Source organism: Pterocles gutturalis, unplaced genomic scaffold (assembly GCF_000699245.1).
Source record: "Pterocles gutturalis isolate BGI_N339 unplaced genomic scaffold, ASM69924v1 scaffold24674, whole genome shotgun sequence".
NCBI classification, from domain to species: Eukaryota; Metazoa; Chordata; class Aves; order Pterocliformes; family Pteroclidae; genus Pterocles; species Pterocles gutturalis.
In genome coordinates, this window is record NW_010136457.1 from 309 (window position 1) to 24,199 (window position 23,891).

Sequence of the window (23,891 nt, forward strand, 5' to 3'; positions counted from 1 at the left end):
GGCTAACCCCTCACAATTAAGCAGCTGCAAAATTGAATTGTCAAGACTTGCTTTTTGGGCTGGCCAAACGATGTGCTCGCATGTGCTCAGCAGTGTTTCGTGACACAGCAGGTCCTGTTGTAAGTAGAAGCCCAGGTTTGCAAGCAGGACAGAAGAACTGCAGTTCTTTGCAAATGTCAGAGGAGAAATGACAGTGCTCCTTTTGAGGACAAAGCTTGCTTTGAATGAGCCACTGCTGGCAGTGAAGCTGAGAGCCCCGAGATAACCTGAGTGAGCTCAGGATATCAAACTTGAGTATTTCCATGACACCCTATGGGCCAACTGATGGAAGTCTTGCTAGCAGAGGGTGTAGAGCTCCAGGCCGTTTACAGCGTTGGCCTGATTTTAAAACAAACAAACAAACCATAACCTGCTTTGCATAGTGTTTCCCTATAAACAGTTAGGGAGCTGAGGGTCCTTTTTCTCTTTGGTTTTTTTCCCCACCTAAAAAGCTGATTTTGGCTGGAAGTCCTGTGTTAGAGAAAAAAGAAGTTACAGGATGAAAGCACCTTTTCAAGTCATTTCTTACTCATGAACAGTTCTTTGTTTTTTCCCCTCCTTGCTGCCCTGGAAATGTGTTTGAGAATGTCTGTGAGTATCTCACAGTCCTCTTGTGAGGTACAGAAGTCACCTTTTGCGGCCTGGGGCATATTGGGAACTGTCCTGGAAGAGCATGTGGAGCAAGGTGGTCTTGTACTTGGCCTGTGATGGTATGATTGAAAGCATGTTTGTGTAGCTTTGGCCCTCGGTTTGGTTTTTGGTTTTGTTTTTTTTTTTCAGGTAAAGTTTCACTGTAAATCTTGAATTTGAAATATGAGCTGTTAGACTAATCTGTAGTTCAGAAATAAAACCCGTGACCCATCTGGTCACTTTCTGTCCTGTGTTCCCAGGGACCATTTCTGGAGGTGATCATTGGTTGCTGACTGTTTATATGCTCTGGTTTTTTCTTGCGTTAACTAGAAGTCCAAGAGGGGAGCATGGACCAGCCCAGTGGAAGGAGTTTCATGCAAGTTCTTTGTGAGAAATACAGCCCCGAGAACTTCCCGTATCGTCGTGGACCTGGCATGGGAGTGCATGTCCCAGCGACTCCGCAGGGTTCACCTATGAAAGGTAGGGTTCTGGTCTTTCTGAGCATCCGTGGGGTTCTGGGTGGGATCAGTTTCTTGGGTTTTATTGCTTATGTTGAAAGAAGAATCACCCTGAATTGATGAGAAGAAGAAGCATCATGATGTATTATGTGTTTCTCACTGAAGAGCTGAGAGACTGGAATCTAACAAAGACAGAAGGTTGATCTAGCGACTGAACTAGTTGCTGTAAAAAAAAAGTAATAAGTTTACCTACAGCGTAACAGAATCAGGATCCTGTCAGTAAAAGATGGAAATCAGGCCTTGGGCAGTGCTGAGTTTTGAAGGTTCAGCCGTCCCTGGAGCTTATTTTCTTCAGCCTAGTGATACTGTTTTATTAGTGGCTGCAACAACAGGAATTTTGGCAGAGATGGCTTAACAAATACATAACAACCTAATTCAAGGTTGGTCCACGTGCTAGTGGTGTCATGCAGTGCCATCAACTTGCATCGATGTCTGCAGGGACAGGAGCCCAGCGTCCACAGGAGTGGGCTGGATTTCAAGCCAAGCAATGGGTCGTTGGATCTCCAGCTGGGCTGCTTTTGCGACAAGTGACTCAAACGAATTTGTGGTTTACTTTGACTCTCTTCTCAAGGCTTCAGATGTTCTCTGACTGTGCCTATGCTGACCTAGTGGAGAAATCCCTTCTGTCCTTTGCTTCTGACCGTACTGCCTTGAGGGAGTTTTAGCCAGATGTGTGTCTGAAGTGCTGTGCTGCTCGTACATGTCCTTGAGCCTCCTAGACTGCAGAATCCGTATCACTCTTTGCTGTTCTTTGGTCTGGATCCATTTGACACCATTTAGACTTCCCTTATGCTCTGATGTTAGCGTTTGGTTCTCGGTTTGTGAGATGAGTCTGAGATTCACATTTATGCCACCAGAGCTGCCCCTCCTTTGTGTAGCCTCTTACCCATCTTGATCTGTAAATGTAGTTTAAATTTCCGTCAGGTCCATTTGTATCATAACCAGCCCCAAAGGGGAAAATAACCGTAGAATTTAGCTGGATTAAGTTTACAGTAACTGAGTTTGACAGAGGAGAAAAAAGGGCCTAAGTTCAGTTGAGGATAAAAATGTACCACGTGTCGCTCAAAATGAACATGAATAGAACACTTGCCTCACGGAGCATTCAGTCGATGCCTTCTCTCCTGTGTGTGAGCACCCACTTACCTGAGCTGTTTGGATGCTGCAAAGAGGGCACGTGTTTATAAGTCTTAAAATGTGACCCAGGCATGACTTAAAAGTGTGCCGTGACTGATTCCCAAAGTACAACGCTATCCTTGAAAGGAGCCGAACACTAAGGAGCCAGGAAACTTGAAAACTCAGATCACTCCAGATAATTGTGTGCTGCTGGAGTCCCTTTGTAGTCGTGTGGCTGTCAATTATTAAGGAGAGAGGAAAAGGGCCACCTTTTTAGGAAAAAGCTTGTTGTTAATTTTAACAGATTTTGAGAACTCCACAGAGGTGGGAGAGCCACACTGTATGTGAAAAGATGGCTTGCCTTGCCTAAATGTGTATTTCTTGTGTTGAAATAGTTTCCTGTTACAAATCCACAGTTCTTAACTGTCATGTTTTGGCCTTAGCAAATGAGGCTGTGACTGTGGTCCAAGTCCTTGTCTGTGAAATAGCTCCGAGAATGTTTATCTGCATGAGAAGGAACTAGAACAAAACCGAAGCAGAAACATGAAAAGCAGAGACCTAAGTTTTTCCAGGATGTAAGAATGCTAAACGTTCTGTATTGTTGAAAAGGGAAAGCTTAGAAAAGAAATGTTTGAATACAACCTTGCTGTTCCTAACTCCAAGAGGATAAGGGAGCCTGACTCTGTGCAGCTAACAGTCCGCCTAGTCCTGTACCCTATCTGCAAATGCCTGGGGAAGAGCATAAGTTCTGGCAAGAACTGATATGAGACGTGCTATAAACCACAGGGGAGTGGCTGGTCCTCGCTGCGATGTGCACAGAAGCCCGTGTGCTAACTGAAGAGCACTGATACCGAGTGGTACTTCATGTTTAGACACAGACGGCTTCTTGATTGATGTTGGTCGCTTGTCATAAAGTCCATGTTTATCCTGAGATCCTTAAATACGTGTAAATTGTGGAATTACTGGTAGATCTTTTCTGTTGCTGAATGTCACGCTTGTTTGTGCCTGTCGTTACCTGGTGTAACTAAGCAATGCAGTGCTGACCAGAGGGCATCTTTTCTTATTCCATCTTTCAGATCGCCTCAACCTTCCGAGCGTGCTGGTTCTGAACAGCTGCGGCATAACCTGTGCAGGGGATGAGAATGAAATTGCCGCCTTCTGTGCTCATGTGTCTGAGCTAGATCTTTCTGACAATAAACTGGAAGACTGGCATGAGGTAAAATGGTTACATGTGCATCCTTCTGGATAACTTTGGCTATTACTGTGACTGCAAATGCATTACAGGTTATAAGAGTACTTTGTTCATTTAAAGGAGAGAGATTTCAATTTTTTTGTGGCCTCTCTCATCTTGGAAGCTGATGCTTATTTACTTTGACAACAACTGAGCAATAGATGCGATGAATATAATCCATTTGGGCACTTCACTCTATTTACCTCATGACGATCTTGACCTGTGGCTGACAAATATGTGTATTTTTTTTTTTATCATGCAAAGCACTGTAACTGGTATTTCTATTGTCAAGAGGTTAATGAGCAGTGCAGTTTTTAACAGAGTGAAAACTGAGGAGGTTAGAGCGATGGGAGTTGATTCCCAGCTTTGCCGCTGATTCTGTGATGCTGGGCAAAGTATTTCTTCTCTCTCCACTTTTGTTTTTCCTATCTGCATAACAGGTTTAATAACATTTACCTCAAAGGATACTTCTGAGGCCTCATTAATTAATGCTAAATGCTATTGTAAAATCCTCTGAAGTGCTTGGATGAAATATTCTAGATAAATGCACTGTAATACGAGTAAAACAATCGCAATCTGTTCAAGTGTCATTAACAGTTCCTCGCTGGCTTATGCTCTGCTTTTATGGTAGTGTTTATTGTTGGAAATCCATGGAAAAGAATGGGATGTGCAACATAAAGATTATCATGTATTTCTGTTGCATTGAACTCCTATGTCTTTAAACAGGTAGTGAATGCAGTGTTTGCAGAAATGTCCCAGCTCTGTCGTGGGGGTCACAAAGTCAGATGCGGGATAGATTTCCCTGTTCTGTTATTTCCTTCCAAGCCTAGAAGGTATTAGCTCAGCGAGTGGGAGAGAGACCTTAGCCTTGGCCTAGGTCTAATCCTTGAGATCAGAGCCAGGGAAGATGGTTTTGTACTGAGGGCACCTCTGCTGAGAACTGGGATGGTGTCTCCTGACTGGTTTTATTCTGACACTGAAAGTCCCCCTCCTGCAGTGATGAGGTGCTGCCTCTCCGCTCCCTGTTCTGCCTCTGTTTCTCGGTGGGGCTGACCTCGTGCCTGGTAGGCAGCTGGGAGAGCTGCACGTACACGTGTCCCTCCCAAGCTGCATGCCTCACACCCTGCTATTTGTCCAGTCTGGTTAGGCTACTGTGAACAGCACAATGTGCCGGCTTCTGCATGAGCCGCAGCAAAGCAGGAAATGAAAAGCTTTCTGTGTACTTTGGCTCCTTCTTCTGAGACAGGATTAAGTGTTCATAGTCCATCCGCAAGAGATAAATATCTACCCAACTCTTAAGAATGGCCAGTGATGGGGATTCCAGATCCCTGGGTAACCTGTTCCTGTGCTTAGCTAATAACCTCATAGTCTAAACTATGTAACTTAAGTCTCCTGTGCTGCAATTTAAGTCAATTCCTCCCTGCCCTGTTCTCAGCAGGTATGAAGGAGCGTTCATTGTTGTTCCTTATACAACAACCTTTTGTATCCATGTAGAAAAGCTTTCACGTCTCCTTTTCCTATTTTAGTATAATAAAAAAAAAATACAGTTCTTCCAATCATTCATCATAGGCCATTTTTTCTAAGCCCTGTATTGTTTTTGTTGCCCTGATGTCATTCCAGTTTGTCTACTTCATTCCTAACGCATAGTGCCCAAACATGACATCACCTAAGATGAGGTGCAAAGTGAGGCAGACTAATTATGTCCAGCATCATGTATGCAACACTTGAATGTAACATCCGCATGAGACAATTGCCCTTTGCTAGCAGCTTGGCCCTGTTATTGACCTGTGTATGTCATGGTCTGCCCCATCTCCTCCCATCCCAATTGCTTTGTGGAGCGGAGCTCTCTACCCAGGTGTTCTGACTCATAATTATTTTCTGGATGAATGCCTTTTCCCCCACCTGTTAGTACTTTGACTATCTTTGAACTGAACTTCCATTTGATGAGTTTCAGATGGCTTCGCTTTGGCCTCTAGTCCTGTGCCGCTATATGATGGCAGCCTTTCTCACCCTAGTATCACCCGCAGACTAAAAAAACACCTAGTACTCAGTTATTCTGGTCATTGAAAACTTGATGAGTAGTATTCTGGAACACTCCCTGGGTATGTGTGCTAGTATTGATGTCTTAACTTACAGTACGATCCCGGGCACTATAAGTCCCCAGTTTGCCGATGTGACAGATGGCATCAGAAGCTGTCATTCTCTTGTACTACCTGCTGAATCAGTTACCCAGTCAAAGAGGAAAATTAGGTTGATGTGATGTGTTCTTTACGAGTTGATGCTGCCTGGCTGTCCTGTTCGCTTAATTACTGTTAGATGACTACAAGTTTATCATCTAAGTAACCTGGTCTCGTGCCTTTCTGTGTATTAGCTGTATCTAGGTCAGCACCCACCCCGATCACAACATCTGTTATGTATCCCACACTCCAGAGCTGTACAGGCATTGTCCCTGGCTTCTCTTTCTCTTCCTTGGTCTTTCTTCCTTATCTCCCTGCTACTTTGCCCTCAGTGACACATCTGTATGTACAAAAAGAGAAAGAGTGACCTGAACATTTGGATTGATTGTGAGAAAGCTGCTGTTTTCAGAGCAATGGAATCAAATAAGAAATTCACTGTATGTGTACAGTGAGCTTCTGTCTGTCTTTTACATTGGGCAAAATGGTGAGGTCTGTGGCTAGTGGGGAGCAGTGGAAAGCTGAGCAAATGATCAGAGCGTTGGCCATAGACTCAAGAGATGTGCCCATTGCCTCCCTCCTAAAAGAGGGGCATGGCCTGCTGGCTCCTGTAATGTGCTGCTGCTTAAGCTTGGTGTTGAGGTGGATTTTATGACCTCCCCCAAGAGGCTGGCTTTCTCTTATCAAGCTGCTCAGAGAGTGTAATTAAATGAACTGCTGAGGTGAATGAGCAATTAACTAATCAATCTAGATCAGTGAATAGCTGGAGTATGAATTACGGGTAGTTATCCAGAAGCCTTATGATTTTCCCCATATCGTTTCTTTGGCTTATGGTGATTCCGAAGGGCCCCCTTTTAGGAGATGGATTATTATTGCATGAGGTCCGATTGCTGCCTGATATGCATTTCTTTCTTTCTCTTTTTTTTCCCTCCCCACTTAGGTCAGTAAAATTGTGTCCAACGTTCCCCACTTGGAGTTTCTAAACTTGAGTTCCAACCCTCTCAGTTTGTCCGTTTTAGAGAGAAGGTGTGCTGGGTCTTTCGCTGGTGTTCGCAAACTTGTGCTCAACAACAGCAAAGCTTCCTGGGAAACAGTCCACACAATCCTGCAGGAATTACCGGAGTAAGTGTCGGGAGCTGGGTGTAGAAAGGGGTGCTTGCTGCACGCAGGCTGAGGCTGTCTTATAAAATCATGCACTGAGGGGTGAGACGGGTGTGAGATGCAAATGTGATCAGTAGAGAAAAAGGGAATTTTAATCTTTGGGAGCTTGGGAACTGGCCAGGTGAATGCTTTAAATTGTTTTAAAAGCTGAATATGTGTGGCACTGCAAAGCCTGAGGCTTCTCGTCCAAACCTGAATACCAGAGATGGATTATCACCCTGACATGCTTTCCTCTGAGTCACTGCAGAATGAATGGTGCAGTGCACACCTGTACTAAGAGCCTTTGAGTGGGATGTAAGTCTGAGGGTCTGGCTGCTTGTCAACTAATATTTCATTGTGCTTTTCTGTGCAAAAGTGTTGATTTCTGTGGCTTGGCCACAGTCCACCTTGGCAGCAGCATTCTGCTTCCCCAAATGGTCCTCAGTGGCTTCATTTTGATAAGAGATTCCTCTTCATACAGCTTTGTAAGTGGAGGTGATGACAGCAGTGTATCCTGTGTGGCCAGTGTACGCTTCCTTGGGATTAGGGGGAGCTAGTTTAGTTGGCTGAAAACTTAGTGGGACCTGTTCTTAAATTGAATCTTTGTCAGAATGAGTGATGCGGGGGGAAAAAAGGTTCATCTGGATTGTATAAAAACAACTTTTTAAATTAAGAGGTGAGCATTGAGAGCAGGTACCAATCACCATTGGAGTTGGGTTGGGGCTTGTCGGGCACAAATGTGGAACACGGCCCCAAGCAATCTGTTACACAATTAATGGAGGGAGGCTAGGGGAACACTTAGAGGTATTTTTCATCTGTGGAGGAAGTTTATGGATGGGAGCAGAGACTTAGTCAAAACACTCCATTTGGAGCACATGAAGGTCTTCTCTGTGCTAAGGCTTCAAATCACATAAGAGCCGTTACAGAAAGTCCTGTTAAAATGGTTTATGCATGTCCCTGTACCTGAGATGGCAGCCAGTGCTGAAGGTATGTTGAGATGATGATATGATCTTCCTTCCCCTGTGCAGCTTGGAGGAGCTCTTCCTGTGCCTTAACGACTATGAAACAGTGTCTTGTTCTCCGGTTTGCTGTCAGTCTCTCAAATTGCTCCACATAACTGACAATAATCTTCAAGACTGGACTGAAATTCGAAAATTGGGGATTATGTTTCCATCGCTGGACACACTTATTCTGGCCAACAACAACCTCACAACCATTGAAGAGTCAGAAGACTCCCTAGCAAGGCTGTTCCCCAACCTGCGGTCCATCAATTTGCACAAGTCAGGTGAGAGCCTGGAAGCAGTATGCTTTTTGTTCTCAGCCTAAGAGTCTCTTCTTCTAAGTAGGTGGAAAACACGCTTGCTCTCAGCTCTTTGAAACTTTGGCCTTGGGGTGGTTGCTTCTTAGGCTTGTGCGAGCAGTAAGTAGCCTGCAGTCAGCATTGCTCCCTGCAGAGTATGAGAGAGGGCAGGTGAAGGCAGAAGTGCTGAGCCAGAGCCTAACCCTTTGGGATGGTTCTGTCTCTGTAGCAGAGATGAAAGTGCCCAGTGACCTTTGTCCCAATCTATCCTGACTTCCCGGCAGAATCGAAAAACTGTTGGTAAGTGTAGTCCCGACAGACCTATCATGTTGAAGTCCAGTTTCCTAACAGTGCTAATGCAGGGCCATGCAAGCAGATACACTGAAGTGCACTGACCTGAAGAATGTAGCGTTAGGAGAGGAAAATGGGCAAGAAATCAACTTGCTGTCTCTGTGGGCTCTACTTGCTGCTTTTGGTAGTTAGTCATTATCTAAAAGATGAGTCAGAGTAGCATGGACTGGCAGTTAGTCAAAATGAGCTTGCAAAGGTTTTTTATGTTAGTAGTTTCCCTCTGTTTCCTGTCCCTGCCTCAGGTGCTCCTGGCTGGAGAAGGATAAATAAATGTCTGGCGTTGGAGGGGATGAAAGAATCCCATTTGCCTTTTATTCCCTGTCTTATCTTGGGTAAAATGAGCGTATGTGGAGGTATGGGGCATGTAAGGGCTGAGCATTCACCAGCAAAAGCTGTCTGTCATCTGGGCTCAGTTATTAGAAGCTCACCACAAGTTATGCTCGAGGCTGCTTTTACACTGCAGCCCCGGAGAATTTTCAGCCAACGCTCCAGAAAGAGAAAAACCATTTGGCATATCAGGAAAAGCACCCTGCACCCAAAGAGAGGGAGCTGCAGGGCAGCTTGTGAGGGCTGTGACGTGTCTGTGAGATGACATGTATGCCAGTTGTTCTACAAGAGTACTTAATGCAACATCATCCTTCGTCCTTTGCAGCTTTATATGCTGCGCAAGCGATGGTTAAGTGTTAGCCAAGGTAGAGGGTATTTTATTAACATGCTCTGCAATGTAAACATCAAGGAATCCTTATAATAAAAGCTTAAAGCTAGCTAGAGGAAGAAAAGCCTGTTAAGCTAGATTTGAAAGCACTGTCTCAAGAGCTGTGGTAAGTAGTTTTGCAATTTTGGTGCCAGGTACTTTAAGAACTCTGGGTTCTGTATTGCATTTTGATGTTTTGGGAGCTGAAAGTAGAAATCCCAAGAAGCATGTAAAATTTTTTTCTTTTTGAGGGGAAGGCTGCTGCACTCCAAAATTCTGTCACATGAAGCCTCCAAACTGGTGCCTCTTTTCGCAGCCTCTTTTACCTTAGTGGACATCAGGAATGAGCTAAAGATAATGGGTTTTAGTGAAGTTCCAGTGCAATGGTGTCAAAGGGATGAAGGGATTTTCCTGCTGGGGCAAATGCCATAGCTGACAGCAGTTTCCCTTCAGAGGTGGTTATCTCTCTTTGGTGACGTCGCACCCCGAGATGAGGTGGAAGACTTCTCCTGTCACAAACTTCTACTCAATTTGTCTGTAAATGTGACTGATACCGATACACAGGATGGCTTTAGGCGTAGGTGACCTTGGCAGAGGTGTTGCGAGCGCTATGGGGAAAGGAAACTCTGTCTGCCCACCTCACACATGGTGCTGTGATACTTACAGGAGTTTTGTTTCTGCTCTGAAAAGAGCCCCTTCCTCTGAGCTGTGGGTGCAACACACGGTTAGGGCTTGAACTTGTCATTTCCTTAGCTCAAATGAGACCCCGGATTTTGTGCAATCTGATATTTTCTGGTTTTTCACATTTTGTGTACTGTGTGGGTGAAGCTGTTGAATGTTGTTTGGAGAAACCAGTTTTCTAACTCACGGTGCCAGTGTAAGCTTGTGGAACAGTCATCGGAAAAGCATCCCGGTAAACGTTTCCGCAGTCCCAGCGAAGGGAAGCGAAGATGAGTAGTGCTGATCTCACCACGTAATCAAGGCTGTGCTGTTGCTCAGTGCTCAGCTTTTTTTATTTTACCCTCTCTGCTTGTCTTGTTATCCCAAATGCTAGGTCTTGAGGAGGCTGAGATTGAGTTAAAGTCTTTTTCATTAAATGGCTGGATGGCTTCTGGGACTTTTTTACCAGTGGGTTGTGAGTGGAAATGGGACCCTAGGCGGTCATGTGTGTGAGGTAAAACCATTTGATAGCTATTTAGTGATGCCTAGAATGACACAAGTCCTGATGATTTTCATACTACTTAAGGCAGCATCCCTTTGTAGATGCAGCCATCATAACTGAGGCTAGTCACTCCTCAGCAGTGAGGCCAAAGACTGAATGGTCCATAAAAAACTGAACTCCCTAGTCAGCCATGGAGATCATCCCTCTAGACTTACAAAACAGCATGAGAGAATTTTAAACTGCTCTGTCTTGAAGCAAACGAAGGAGATTTTTCACAGTGCATCATGAGCAAAAAAAAATGACTTCTCCAGGAAACAGCAGCTGATGCTCGCTTGTTACATATGTTCTTTGGCTGTGTCTGACTGTCTTGGATACATGATGTATTATCTGTGTTTGTTTAAGCAAGTCTTTTTTTCCGAGCAGGTCTGCATTGCTGGGAAGACATTGACAAGTTAAATTCTTTTCCCAAGCTGGAGGAAGTGAAGTTGCTAGGAATCCCTTTGCTGCAGTCTTACACCACTGAGGAACGCAGGAAGCTGCTAATAGCCAGGTCTGTTGCTTGTTTATTGCCTTCAGCAGAAGCATTGTATGGCGATGAACGGCTGGGAGCAGGTAATGGGAGGAAGAGGCTGTTAGGAGATGGGGGTTCATATTAATTCATTGCTCAGAAAGATTTGAGCTTTTTTTTTTGTTGTGTGGGAGAGTCGGAGTAGTGGAAATGTTCAGTCTAACTTCTCTATCTCTCAGAGAATTTTTTAAGTCTCATACATGCCTGTGCAACACAATGCGTAAATGTTTTGAATGTGCTTGTAGAAACTGCATGGAACTTGCCCTCTCTCGAGGGGACAGATGTGTAGGCTGCCTGGGAGGATTCTCCTGGTGTTAATGTTGTGGCACGTAGCTTTTGATGATGACTGTCTTGTTGGTCACCCTCTCTGGGTTTCTCCTCTTGCTGACTGTATTTCTTGGTGTCTGCACGCAGGTTGCCATCTATCGTCAAGCTCAACGGAAGCATTGTTGCCGATGGGGAGCGAGAGGACTCGGAGCGATTCTTTATCCGCTATTACATGGAGTTCCCAGAGGAGGAAGTCCCACTCAGGTGTGAAATCTTTGTCATGGAATGGAGAGCAGGGGCAGAAGGGTGGCAGGGCAAAAGGAAAGGTGACTGAACAGATCATGTTACGTGGGAAATCCGTGCTAGCTGTTCCATGAAAAAAGCATCCCTTGCCTTCCTCCTGTCTTGCCTTCCTCAATCTGTTTTCGTTAATGTCATTACATTGGCGTGTTGTCTGACGGCTTGTAGAATCACTTCTGAGTCAAATCTGGTCTTAAAGTGTACGCGTCAAGTGCCATTAAACAACATGACTGTTCAGTTCGTGATCTTCATTGCTTCCTGGCCTCCCTGATGGCTAACTTCATAATCCACCTGTGTTTGGGAGTCCCCAAAAGCCAGTACAGATCATGCTCTGTGATGCCAGGCCGGGACATCTAATTCTCTTGACCATCTGGTGTGGGGAATGTGACTGGCGACGAGAAGCTGTCCCCTCACTTTCAGGCCCGCAAATCACAAGTCTGATGGTTTTTCTTTGCCAAAAAAGTATGCCCAATGATCCGTTAATCTTAGTAAACTAATGAACTTTGACAGAAGCCGTTCAGTTGGTATCTTCTCTGTGCCAGCATCTACTTAATACTTCTTAATGGGTTGAAGAAGGATCACGGAGCGTCAAGCCACTGCATTTATGTGCCTTTTGCCCTAGGACCCTTGGGTTGGAAGCTTCATAGGCCTTTCCTTACAGAAAGGGGGTAGGACAAGAGTGTGTATGTGTCCAGGGGGACAGACAGAGGTAGGGAAGGTCAAAGGTGTGGCCTGATACGGATGACAAAGATGTGAATGGAATTGGGTTGTGTTTATGTTGACTGGTCAGTGTTTCCCCCAGCTTAGCTCTTAGGTAAAATGTCTCTTGTTTTTCGAAAGCACTGTGTATGTGACCTGCCAATTCAGTAAGGGCATGGAAAGGCTGGAATGGAGAATGAGAGCATGGCGTTTTGTATGAATACTAATAGGTCCAGCGATTATAGTATTTGTTAAAGGTGTACTGGGGTCAGTTCGGAGGCAATGGGTGCTAATGTAGTCAGGGAAGCAAGACAGCTGGCGATCCCTCTTGTGCCTTTTTCTGAGGACAAGTCCTGGCTTGTAATTTTAGAAGCCCTTGAAGCGGAAAAATTGAAACAAATATTGGAAGGGATAGCAGCAGAGGCGGGGAATGCAGGGGAGAGGAAGGGGAAGGGAAGGCGGGGACTGCAGGCTCATGGTGCTGTTTCCAAAATGAGTTATTTTCCATAACATTTTATTTCTAAGAAAACTGTTTCATGTCTCTGTGTTCCTGGCTCCAGAAGGGGAGAATAGCAGGACAGCGGAGCCCAGCAGCTGCAGCAGCATTCTGTTCTTTGGCAAACAGGACTAGGGCTGACCTGGAAAACCAGCGGGAAGAAGACAGGGCAGACCGTTGCGCTGAAAGCAGTGTATTCAGCGGCAGACTGGGAGGGAGCTAAGGTGTGAGCAGCCCTTGGATCCTGGTGGAATGGGTGTGCCGCCCTGAGCTCAGGAGGAAGGGTTTGCCCACAGAAGGGAAGGTAAATAAATAGCTGGCAGGCTCCAAATCTTTTCCTGTTGGACTTGTGTCTCTCGGTATTGTGGTGACAGGTGCCTTGCATGTCCAGGACTCGTGTATTGTTCAGAAGGAGACAGTGGGGTGTGGCTTTAGACACGCACGATGCTACTGTTAGGATGTGGGCTGTGGGAACAGGCTGCGTGTACCCACGTGGTTACGGTGCCGCACACAGCTGAGGTGGGAGCTCATGTAAGAAATTACTAATACCTCACCCATCCAAAAAAGCTGGGCTGATCTTGGCCAACAGGCTTTATGCTATTTTGGTAAGACACAGGGGAATTAACTCCCCCTCTGATTTCTTAACCTTTAAACACCGTTACTGCCCTTTTCGTGGTCAATGGGCTCTTTGTCTGAACCCCTTCGTCTGTGCAGCGTTTCCAGGAAACTTGTGCAGCTACTACAGAGGGTTGTTCTGTTTCTGGAGGAGTTGTGTGCTGCTCCAGAATATTTTCTAACAAGGCTGCAGATGGCAGAGAGCGTCCCTAGTGCCAAGGGCCAGGTTTCAATTCCTGGACTCGTACACAGCAGCCCCTGTAGGAAGGGAAAGCTGGCACTCTTTGCAGAGGAATTTTGTGTGTGTTTGTCGCTAAAGCTTCTTCCTCTTTGCTCACAAATCTGGTGTGGTCTCTCTGAAGGTGGTTTTGTAATTAGAGTCTAATCAGGACACACGTATGTTGTTGCTGGGGGTACAGCATCTGCATTGCAGTGCTGCCTCAACTGGAGGAAGAAGATGCACTTGAGCACGGAGAGATGAGGAGTGTAAGCAGCCCCCCTCTCAAGACTGTCGAGATGTAGGGTGTGATAAGCAAACAGCGTGCTCTCTCGTGGCAAAACCCCTGCTTGCACTGGGCTGCAGCTCAAAGGGATCGGAAAGGGAGGGAAATGGACAGAATAATTTCTCTCTCTGCATGTCGTGGGTTAGAAAGGAGCACCGAGTGTACAATCCAATATTGGCTGTCTTCTTGAGTGACGTCTTTGTGTCTGTGGGTTTTTAATGAGTCCTCTGCTTGTCTGGTCCGCTGTTTGTCTGCAGAGTATTGCAGACACTGTTAGCCAGGTTCTTCAGCATCCTCTTCTGTGGCAGCCAGTGTCTGCCAGGCTGCAAGGGGTGATTATAAAAGTCTCCAGGGTGCCTATTACCGGGGTACAAAAGAACCATATGAGCAGTGTGCCTTTGTCCTTATTGATTTAAGGGAAGCCAGTCATTCAGACTCCTAACTTTCTTTGCAGGCTGCAGCTGACATACAAGGAGCAGGCTGCAAAGCTTGTTCTGCCTTTCCTCGATGTGAGAAAATTTAAGACAACATTGAAGTTTGTCCCACTCTTTACACTCTTCCCCCATCAGCCCTGTTCGTTGCCATTTCCCTTAGCGCATGAATCGTGGCAGTGCTTCTGGTCAGCACGTGCAAAGTTGTTGCTGGTCTGCAGCCGAAACTGTGCTGCAAAGAAATCCCTCCCGTTGGTGAGACGTTGGCTAGGACTCACTCTTACTGCGAGCAGTAGCCTGGTGGGTAAAATATGGGGAGTGCCTTGCCTCCTCTCAGTACTAATGGCTTTTCCAAATAAATAGGGCTGATTGTATCAGGCAGGTGACTGTGAGAGCAGGGCAGCAGCCTGCCTTTGGACGCCCTACCCTGCTGAAGGCTCGTTTTGTCCGTGAGACTGGGGAAATCCTAGTGCGTTGTGGTCCTTACCTCATTTCCCAGCAGACAGAGGGTCTGCTGTTCTCCAGGAACATTCCTACCTTCACCCCGGGGGTCACCTGGCCTGCCAGTTCCCATCATCTCTCGACAGGGGCCATGACACAGCACCGATCGCATTCAGCTCCGACTCAGAACGTGAACAAAAAGAGCTTTCTGTGCGGTGCATAATGGAGGGCCTCTGAAATGTTACCTTTTCTCGGCAGCTCTCGGTCTTTGTCATTTCAATCGCATTGTGTTTTGTGTTGCCGTTTCGCCCCTTTCCCAGCCAGGCAGGGGGGATGCAGCCTTGCCCGATCGGAGCGATACCCACTGAAGGTGGTAGGAGGGTGAGACGGGCTTTCCATCCAGATTTATTCCTAATGGGTGTCTGTCTGCTCAGGTTGTCAGACTTGAATCGGGGTGAATGTTGTCTCACATGAGGAAAGTGTGACAGATTTGGTGGCGAACAGAGAAGAAAGATGGGTTTTCCTTTACTTGCTTCTGGGCAGGAGACTTGTATGGAGAGAGACACGCGCCTTTGGGCTCTGAATGCTAGCACAGCAATGTTCTTTCCTTGTGGGAGCCTCATCCATCCTTCCCACCTTGAGCGAAGTGCCGGATAAACTGAGAGATGTTTCGAATATGCCAGCTAGTTACTGACATGGAGGATGAGGACAGCTCATTGCTAACTGGGTTCTGGTTCTAGCTCTCGTCAAAGAGTTCTGGGCTGTAGATGAATTAAGCCTTGGAATCTGTGCTTACCCTCTTGTTAGCCAATCCCTGTAGTCTCTGTGCAGATGTTGGTTTATACTTTGCAACCTAGTAGCATCCTTGGATAAAGTGGCAGTTAAGGTGGGGTAGTGTCATAATGTGAAACAGAAACGAACTTGTGAGATGTGCGTTGGCCGTATGAGCAACTGAACTGTCACTCTGGACTTGTTTAATTTTGCAGGTATCACGAGCTGGTCACGAAGTACGGGAAGCTGGAGCCCTTGGCAGTTGTGGATCTTCGGCCACAGAGCAGCGTGAAGGTGGAGATTCACTTCCAGGATAAGGTGGAAGAGATGTCGATCCGTCTCGATCAGACTGTGGCAGAATTGAAGAAGCACTTAAAAACTGTAGTGCAGTTGTCAACAAGCAACATGCTGCTCTTCTACTTGGACCAAGAAGCTCCCTTTGGTCCCGAGGAGATGAAATACAGCTCGCGAGCACTGCATTCTTACGGCATTCGGGATGGAGATAAAATTTATGTGGAGCCCAGAATAAAATAGCCTCTCTTGACCTTGTGAGTGCACACATGTGCACACACCTGTCCCCACACACCCACACACATGCATTAAGGAGTTTTTGCAAGGTTTTTATTTCGGTTGGTTGGTTGAGGTTTGGTTGCAGGTCATTTTGTAGCCTGGAGGGAGTGCCCTGATCTAAGAGCCATGCCCACCATCCACTGCAGGCGACCTTGAGGTGACAATTGACTTCAGTGCGTGTGTTTCAGTGTGTGCAATACCTTGGTTTTCTTTGATGCTCCGGTATACTCGTGATTTGGCATGAATGGTCAGTTGTTCAAGCTGAAGAATGCTAGGGTCCATAAGGGAGAAGACAGCTCGGTGCAGAGTTTTACCTGTTTTTTTTCTTTTTCTAAGTTTTGGGGATTTTGGCTCCACCAGAGCGCCCTTTGGCCTAGCTATCCAACTGTGGCTCGAACTTGCTGAAGTGTTTTTTTGCAGCTGGGTGCTGTATCAACCTTTTGTTGCGCTCAAGTTCACTGAAAAGTGAAAAGATCTAAAACAGTGTTCCGCTTGATGCAGAGCTCAGGTATTTAGTGCATCCACTTAACTCCACTGGTCTGGTTTGTATGAGTGCACAAAATGGGGGAAAGAAAGAGACCTTATTACAAAGAAACAATTTATTTTCAAAATGCACGCTCTATATCCACACTGTTCTATTCTGATTTTTGAGAAAAAAAAGTTGTGATTTCTGTACTGTCTCACCCAGTGTCTGCAACCTGTAGCACTGGCAGTCTGGAGGCAAAAGAACCCTTGCCGTGTGCGTTGCGAAGTGAATTTTGGAAGGCAGTGGATGGGAGCTGCATTGGAAGAACTTCTAGAGTAACAACTCAAAAAGGGGTTGAAGAACAGATTCCCCCATTGGCTGTGATTCATCCCCGTGATGCTGAAGAGATCCTCCTATATGCACTTAACCCCGTACCAGTTTGTACTGAAAGTGGAATGGCTAAAATTGCTCTCCTGGGAGAGAGTAAGAGTAAAATTGAAGTTTGTGTTTGTTGTTGTTGCACCAGAAATGAAACCTAGCACTTTCCCCTGGGCCCCTGGCTGGGGGGTCCCTGCTTAGGGTCCGAACTAGGAGAATGTGTTGGCTCGGATCAGTTTCTAGAAGATGAGTAACAAAGCAACTAGACTCACGTTTATTGTAAAGCAGGTTTTCACTATATTTATTGGCTTCTCCCCACACGCACCTCGTAGGCACCATGTGCTGCTGCTTATACTAGCCCACGTTTTCTACTGCACAGCAGATTCCCTTTCTTGTGCCATGCAATCCTCCTTTGTTTATATCTCGTTTCGCTTTCCTGCGTCCTCCCTTGTTCCTCTGTCCCCCTGACAAGTTAAAGACTTTTGAGATTACCTAGTTATAAGCAGCTGCATAAAAGTTTTTGAAGCTGTGTAGTGAGGGCTCTAGTTACACTTGAACTTCTGACCTTCATTTGGAAACGCTCTCTTATCCCCACATGCACTTCCTTTCCTGTGATGCTTTTGTCCACATCACTGAACTCCTTTTAAATTCTTGGAGTTGTGTATTTCTGTTCATACTTTATGTAGATTGTGGGGTAGGTTAGAATGGGGATCAAGTATTATCTCATAGTCTTCAGGTTCAGGATGTGGGAACCATTTGGAGGGGAGTAGTTCTGCATCCAGAGTAATTATTAAAAATTGAAGGATTTAAGACAAGTGAATAATTTGTGCCTCATCCCCCTGCCAAAAATGCCAGTCTGCTGGCCCTGTTGAGATGAGCAATAGGAAACGGAGCAAGACTCGCCGTAGGTGGCACATAGCTGCAGAGCTGTGGTACCCATAAAACAAAAGAGTCGGGGGGATGATGGCAGTGTAACATAAGATGACGTTTTTATAAGCTAGAGCTTTACTGAAGATGTATTTTCCATTTGGGCAGAGAAAGGCATTTGCTGCCTTATAGCAGAACTCTTAAGCCAACACTTCTGTATGATATATACATACATACGCATAGAAAAAGTTGTGTTTAATAAGATATTTTGTTATAAAACAAAGTTTTATGAAGATATGGTTGTTTAATATTAGAAGCCTTTTTCTCCCCTTGACCTCCAGTTTAAATAGGTTATTCCTCAGTCGCTGCAGTGTCAGAGGTAAGTGACTGACAGGGATGCAAAAGTATCTCTGAGCTAATTCTATAGAGCAGTAATTGCCTATGTGGGTATATTTATGGCATTGTAACTGCTATTAATGAGATGCTGTAACTATTGACCAACTTCCTCAGCACAACTAAATGTCTGTTTCAGAGAAGGAAATAAACAAGGACCATTAAAGAATTGACTGGGACCTTAAAGGAGATCCAAGTATGTGCTTTAAACTTTCCTTGCCCGCAAAAGGTTAGCCTGTCTGCCTAGGGAATGGTGCTGTCGCAGCGCTGGCTCAGGACTGTCAGTAAATCAGTGGACCTGGTGGAAACTGGAAGACGGAAAAAGAGCACACCTACTGGCACATGAGGTTGACAAGCGCCATGTAGCTGCCAGGGATTTGGTGCTAACGCCCAGACTGGCTCCCCAGGTCTGTTCGGGTCAGCAAAAGTCATGGTAGAAATATTGTCGCCTTGCCACTTTGTGGGGGGAAGGTTGTTTCTGGATGATTTTCTCAAACCCTTCATCTGCGCAGCTAGCAGAGCACTCATGAGGTGGAAATTAAAAATCTTGTTTGGCTTCCCAAGGAGGAAGAGTCCTATCCAAATCCCTGTGAGTTTATTCATCCAGATGATTGGCTTTCAAAAGTAGGACTAAATGGTACAGAACCGATGTGGCAAAATATCCCATGTGGTCTTGCTTTCCTTTTGTAATACCTTTTAGGAAAGGGTCTTGTGCATGTGCCGTGTTACCGCTTAACAGGGGACCATGCCTTGGGGAGAGAGGAGAGTGCTCTGAGCGAGAGAGGAGGCTTGGGGCTAACGGTGGGTGCTGAGAATCTGGGAAGGTCCTGACAATGGCAGGAGGTTTTCTTTAACTCGATGTGATGTCACAAGAGGCTGTGTCCCAATGCAGTCAGCATATCCCCGCTTCAAAAAAAGGTCCCTGGGTCTGTCGTGTTCCTTTGAGAAAACAAAATAGATTTGCAAGCTTCTCTAGCATTTATGTCCTTCCATCCGAGGGCTACTTTTGTCAAGAACTGTTTTGTCGTTCATGCTAGTTCATGCATAAAAGTCTGCCGCAGGCAGTCTGCGCAGTGGGAAAAGCACCTGGTTCGGAAGGAATTAGGTGACAGCTATATACCAAAGTGTCGCACGGCTCCATGTATCGAGATTAGATGCTGTGCTGTTGTGTTTTTGGATACATTCCTATTGACTATCCATGCTTTGACCAGATGTTTCAGGTGGATTGCCTAACTGGCGATGTTATGAATACGCGTGGTGTGGCAACTGTCCTCTGCTCCCTCGATGGGATTTGTAACTCCCTTTATTGTGGTTACAAATCCCAGCAGCAAATGATAGTGTGGAGCAGCTCGGAGGAACTGCGCCTGATGGTGCTCGTTGCTTCTGGGGAGAGGCTCTTGGTTTGCCCTCGCCTGCTGGGTCTGTCGTGTGAAGGAGGCAACGCGGCCGCTCTGCCTCCGTTGGTTGCCGATTTTGCTTGTAAATGAGATTCTGTAGGTTCTGTTCGTGTGCGGATTTGAAAATGCAAACAGGGTGCTGAAAGCAGCCCGGAGGCTAAAATATGTATTCCTGGCAGCTGTGCCTCCCTCATTTGAACGTGGCGCTTTCGGAAGCGGTAGAGATGCCTTCCCCAGAGCAACGTTGGAGGGGCTTTAGCCATCTCGAGCCTTTGCCTCTCTGATTGCTTTTCTGCAGTTACTGGAAACTTCAAATATAATTGAAACATGAAGGTCTGTTCTTGCTCCCTGTTAATGATGCATCCGTGTGTAATTTTAAAGAAAGAGGAAGAACTGCAAGTCCATCTCATTCTTTATTCTGGTTTCTCTCATGGGGAATATACTTCCCGCTCCCACAATTTGCCTTTGGTTTGCTCGCAGTGAAATCCAGGCCAAATAGATAATTGGTTTGGATCAGTTCAATAAACTTATGTAAGTTTTTACACAAGAAAAGTGTCCTGAGTTTTGCACTTTTGTATTCCCTGAAGCAAAACGTTTCCCTCCACCTCACCCGCACGCTTAACAGGCACCTTTGGGAGAGTGCGAGCTGAAAAAAACTGTGCCAGCTCGGGCACAGCCACGTCCCTTGTGTGAGATGCCACTTGTCTAAAGGAGAACTTGCAGTACTGGAAGACCTGGTCCTCTCCTGGACTGTGTTTGTCCATGGCGGTGACTCATCTCCAATTCCAGGTGAGGAACAAGGCTTGAGCTCACTCTCTGTTACCTGCTCCAGGTCCTCGGTGGGACCAGCCTTGGGGTTAAAATGAATTTCACCCTTGAGGAAAGGCTCGTAGTTGCTGATGGGGAGGGCAGTACGGCCCACTAAAGCAGTGCTCATGTGCTGAAGGACCCTGGGGAGCGGCAGGAGGAGGGAGATGCCCCTCTGGATGGGATGCAGCTCCTGAGCAAACCCCTCGCCAGGGCATCTTCCCTGGGTTGTGCCAGCTCCCTTGAAATAGCCATGGGACAAGGCACTGCCTGTGGTCGCTCTGCCCAGGTCAAACAGATGGAGACACCCTAGTCTCATCTTTTAATGTTTTTCTTGAGGGGAGGGAAGTTTCCTCTTAGAAGAAAAAAAAAAAAAAAAAGAGAAAGTGATTGTTTGTTCAGCTCGGATGTGTTCATCGTGGCACGATGGGAGCATCCCCTGCCAAAAGAAAACAGCCTGGGAGACAAAGTCTTCCCCAAAGAGACAGTGAAAACTAATCAAACTTTATCACTGTGGACTTGCCCAGAATGAACAGGACCAGAATATTAAACTGCTACAGGAGCAGAGGGAAACCTATTTTCTCCAGTTTTCTCTGTCTTGCAAAACAGGATAAGAAGAGTCAATTGATTTTCCTGTGGCTGGTAACGTTTAAAATTTGTATGGGAGGGAAAGGAAGAGCCAGGGAATGTGGAGTGGCAGGCTGGAGGTAATCTGCCCCTGCGATATAAGTCAGTGCTTTATAATCCCCCTGCCCTCCTGAAGTAGTTGTTGGCTTAGAAAAGGGAAAAAATATTTTTTTTTTTCTTAAAAATAGAAAGCTTCCTGCTAGCAAGGCCACACTTGGAGGATAAAGAGAAAGTGAACTCCAGGATTTGCTGCGGAGGTGGTGTGCTGCCTGGTGCCCTGGTGTACTGAAGAAACTGCTGAGGTAAGACACACACTTTGTGGGTGAATTTGTAAACACACTTCTAGGAGCACCTGGGGTCCTGGAAGAAAAGTCTGGGCTTCTAGGTGCTTCTTGTTTGGCTGCTGGCAAAAAACCTCTCCGTTCCTGACGAAGGGTGGGCAGTGGATGTCTGGGGAGCGCAGGAGGGATGCTTACCTCCTAGCTGGGAAAATAGGCAGTAAAGGGTCCCCACCCAGAAAGTCAGAACGGAAAATCCTTCTTCTGCCAAGGTTGGGTCCCAGTTCTGTCCATGAGAACACGCTGTTTTCCCACACTCTGCTGGGGTCGGAGCACCGCCTGTCTCAACTGAGCCTCAGTGCAGGCTGTGAAAGTCAGCTCTGCCTGGGCTCTGCCGGCTGCATCCTGCACCCCTCGGCTGCTGTTCTGTCTCTACCCCTCTCACCTGACGTGGATGTGAATGAAACTAAAGCAGAGATCTTCTCTTGGGCTACAGATCGGGCTCAGATGAAAAGCTTTGATCTCTGTAACACCGTCTGAGGCTTACAGCCGGCAATCCTTTGGCCGGTGCTGCTCTCCGGGGCTAGCCGCGGTCCTGCGCACCGTGAGCGAGGTGTGCGGGAGCCGGCCCCTCGGCAGAGGTGGAAACGCTCACCACCGAGCACCGGACAATGAGCATCCTCCGTGTTGCTCAGCTCGGGTGGCCGCAGTTTTGTCCCTCGAGGTAGCTGTGTATCTAACAAAGCGGCTGGGCTTGCAGAGCTGTGCTGATGGGAGAGGTGGGGAGCAGGGCAGATGGAGGTAGAGAAGAGGTTGGGCTGTGGGTGCCTGCAGGAGAGGGGGCACAGTGTCGAGAAAGGGCTTCGGCAGTGCGCCGTGCAGCCCAGACAGCAGAGGCAGGGAAAACCCCTGTGGAAACTGCAGGTTGTGTGAGTGTGAAAACAGTAATAACGCTCACAGCATATCCCCCAGTGAACCTCCCCACCGGCTTGGGTAAAAACACCAGTCTGTCCTTCCAGAGCGGGTGCAAACGGGAACAGCAGCAAAACCCCCTCCAGCAGATTTGCGCTGGGTAAGTTTTTCCTCTTCACCTGTAAAAGCAGAAGTAAGTTGCATTGCAGAAACTAAAGCAAGTCTTGGATGGAAAAGTAACTCCTTTGAAAGTCTGGGGCAGTGCCTTTGAAGGGTGTTTCAGCCTAGCACTGTTTAATGCTAATCCTGTAACATTATATAGATGGGCTTTTTTTTCACTTACACAAAGGAGGAAGGGGCTCAATTCTTCAGAAGATTTTTTTTTTTCCTTCAGCGAAAAGCGATGCTGAGCAGCACAGCCACGAGCCCAGCTCCGGCTCGCTGACATTTCCATCTGAATCCCCATGAAGAGGGTGAGCTTTTGGGGAAGAAAGAGGCTTCTCTCCCTCTCCAGGCCAGAATCTGATCTCCAGATTAGCTTGCTGGTTATCAATAGAGACAACAGTTGTGATTGCAACTCAACACTCCTCCAGCCCTGGAAGAGCATTGAGGAAAACGGACTTTTCAATTGCAAGAGCAAGGGGACTGAGACATCATTTCAGTCATCAGCGATAATTGGCAAAGGAGGACCAGCATGCATTTTCCATTGACATAGGATTTCTCCCTGCTCTACCAAGTTTGGTCTAAAATTTCAGACCTAGTTGCTCCTCTAGTCTACGAAACAGGTTGGTAATATTTTTTTCAATTCCTAAAAAGATGTATTTTTGAATGTGATATGTGAAGTAATGTATTCTTTATTGTCTGTCATGATCCCCAAGCGGTGCCAGTCTCGCTCTTGCTCTTGGAGTGCCGTAGTCTCCGCTAGTCATTGCCTGCCTGCTCTCTGCTAACGAATCTGCAGTGACTCAGATTTATGATCTGTCTAAATTCTGTCATCCTCTTTTCATCTTTCCAAGATAGGGAACATGGTAAGATTTTTCCTTGGTGGAATGAATCTTTTCTTAATGCAGAACACGGTTGCTGGAAGCAGGCTGTGGGCAGCATTGATGCGAGTGGCACGCCGAGGGGCAGTGAGGCAGGCAGGAACTTTTCTTCCACTGTTTCGCACTTTCTGAGCTCCCAGTAAGGGGAGGCAAGCAGAAGGGATGTGGGACAGACCCTATAGTCCTGTACTGTGTTCTGTATGTATGTGGATATGTTTAGAAGGAGTTGGATCTGTTGGTCCCTATACGTTACAGAAACAGATCCATAGGGAGAGCAGAAAGTGTCCACGCAGCTGCAATGCATGGGACGTATAAAGCTGAGAAGGTGGAGAGGCTGGTATGGAAACTAAGGCTGTACATAATGCGTAGATATAGTTTGTGACTGAAGCTGATCATGTACTTTTCTGGCGGACGGACGCACGCACACTGGGAGCGCGTGATGTCTTCCCGGGATCTCTGTGCGAGCCGTGCCTGTGCGTAATGAATGGAAGCAACAGGCGAAGAAATCGAAGCAGGTGTTTTAGCGATATTTTCAATTGGATTAATAATGAGTAACAAATTGCATTAGGCACAGAAGGAATTAAAGCTGGCACAGGATTGCACTTTCATTTCCCCAGCCCTGTATCTGCTTCTCTCTCTGTCATCGATTCCCGTGCAGCAAGGAGTTGCCCAGCTGTGTAAATGTTTGTGCTGCTTCCACACTCATCAAA

General features: G+C 46.5%; 1 protein-coding gene across 1 annotated transcript; it reads left to right on the forward strand.

Annotated features, from left to right (window-relative positions):
- The first annotated feature begins 1,016 nt into the window (after positions 1-1,016).
- Positions 1,017-16,253, forward strand: TBCEL (tubulin folding cofactor E-like). The gene is made up of 7 exons (XM_010082321.1): positions 1,017-1,149; positions 3,377-3,516; positions 6,646-6,827; positions 7,874-8,130; positions 10,776-10,902; positions 11,335-11,451; positions 15,659-16,253. Exons 1-7 carry the CDS (start codon positions 1,017-1,019, stop codon positions 15,975-15,977), a joined length of 1,275 nt encoding a protein of 424 aa, XP_010080623.1. The 3' UTR covers positions 15,978-16,253.
- Positions 16,254-23,891: the final 7,638 nt, after the last annotated feature.

What these genes read in the sequence shown, in the direction of transcription:
- TBCEL (XM_010082321.1), top strand. Translation starts at nt 1,017, where the DNA reads ATGGACCAGCCCAGTGGAAGGAGTTTCATGCAAGTTCTTTGTGAGAAA. An exon ending in AACTGGAAGACTGGCATGAG is followed by an intron (nt 3,517 to 6,645) that starts GTAAAATGGTTA and finishes CTCCCCACTTAG; the next exon opens with GTCAGTAAAATTGTGTCCAA. An exon ending in ATCCTGCAGGAATTACCGGA is followed by an intron (nt 6,828 to 7,873) that starts GTAAGTGTCGGG and finishes TCCCCTGTGCAG; the next exon opens with CTTGGAGGAGCTCTTCCTGT.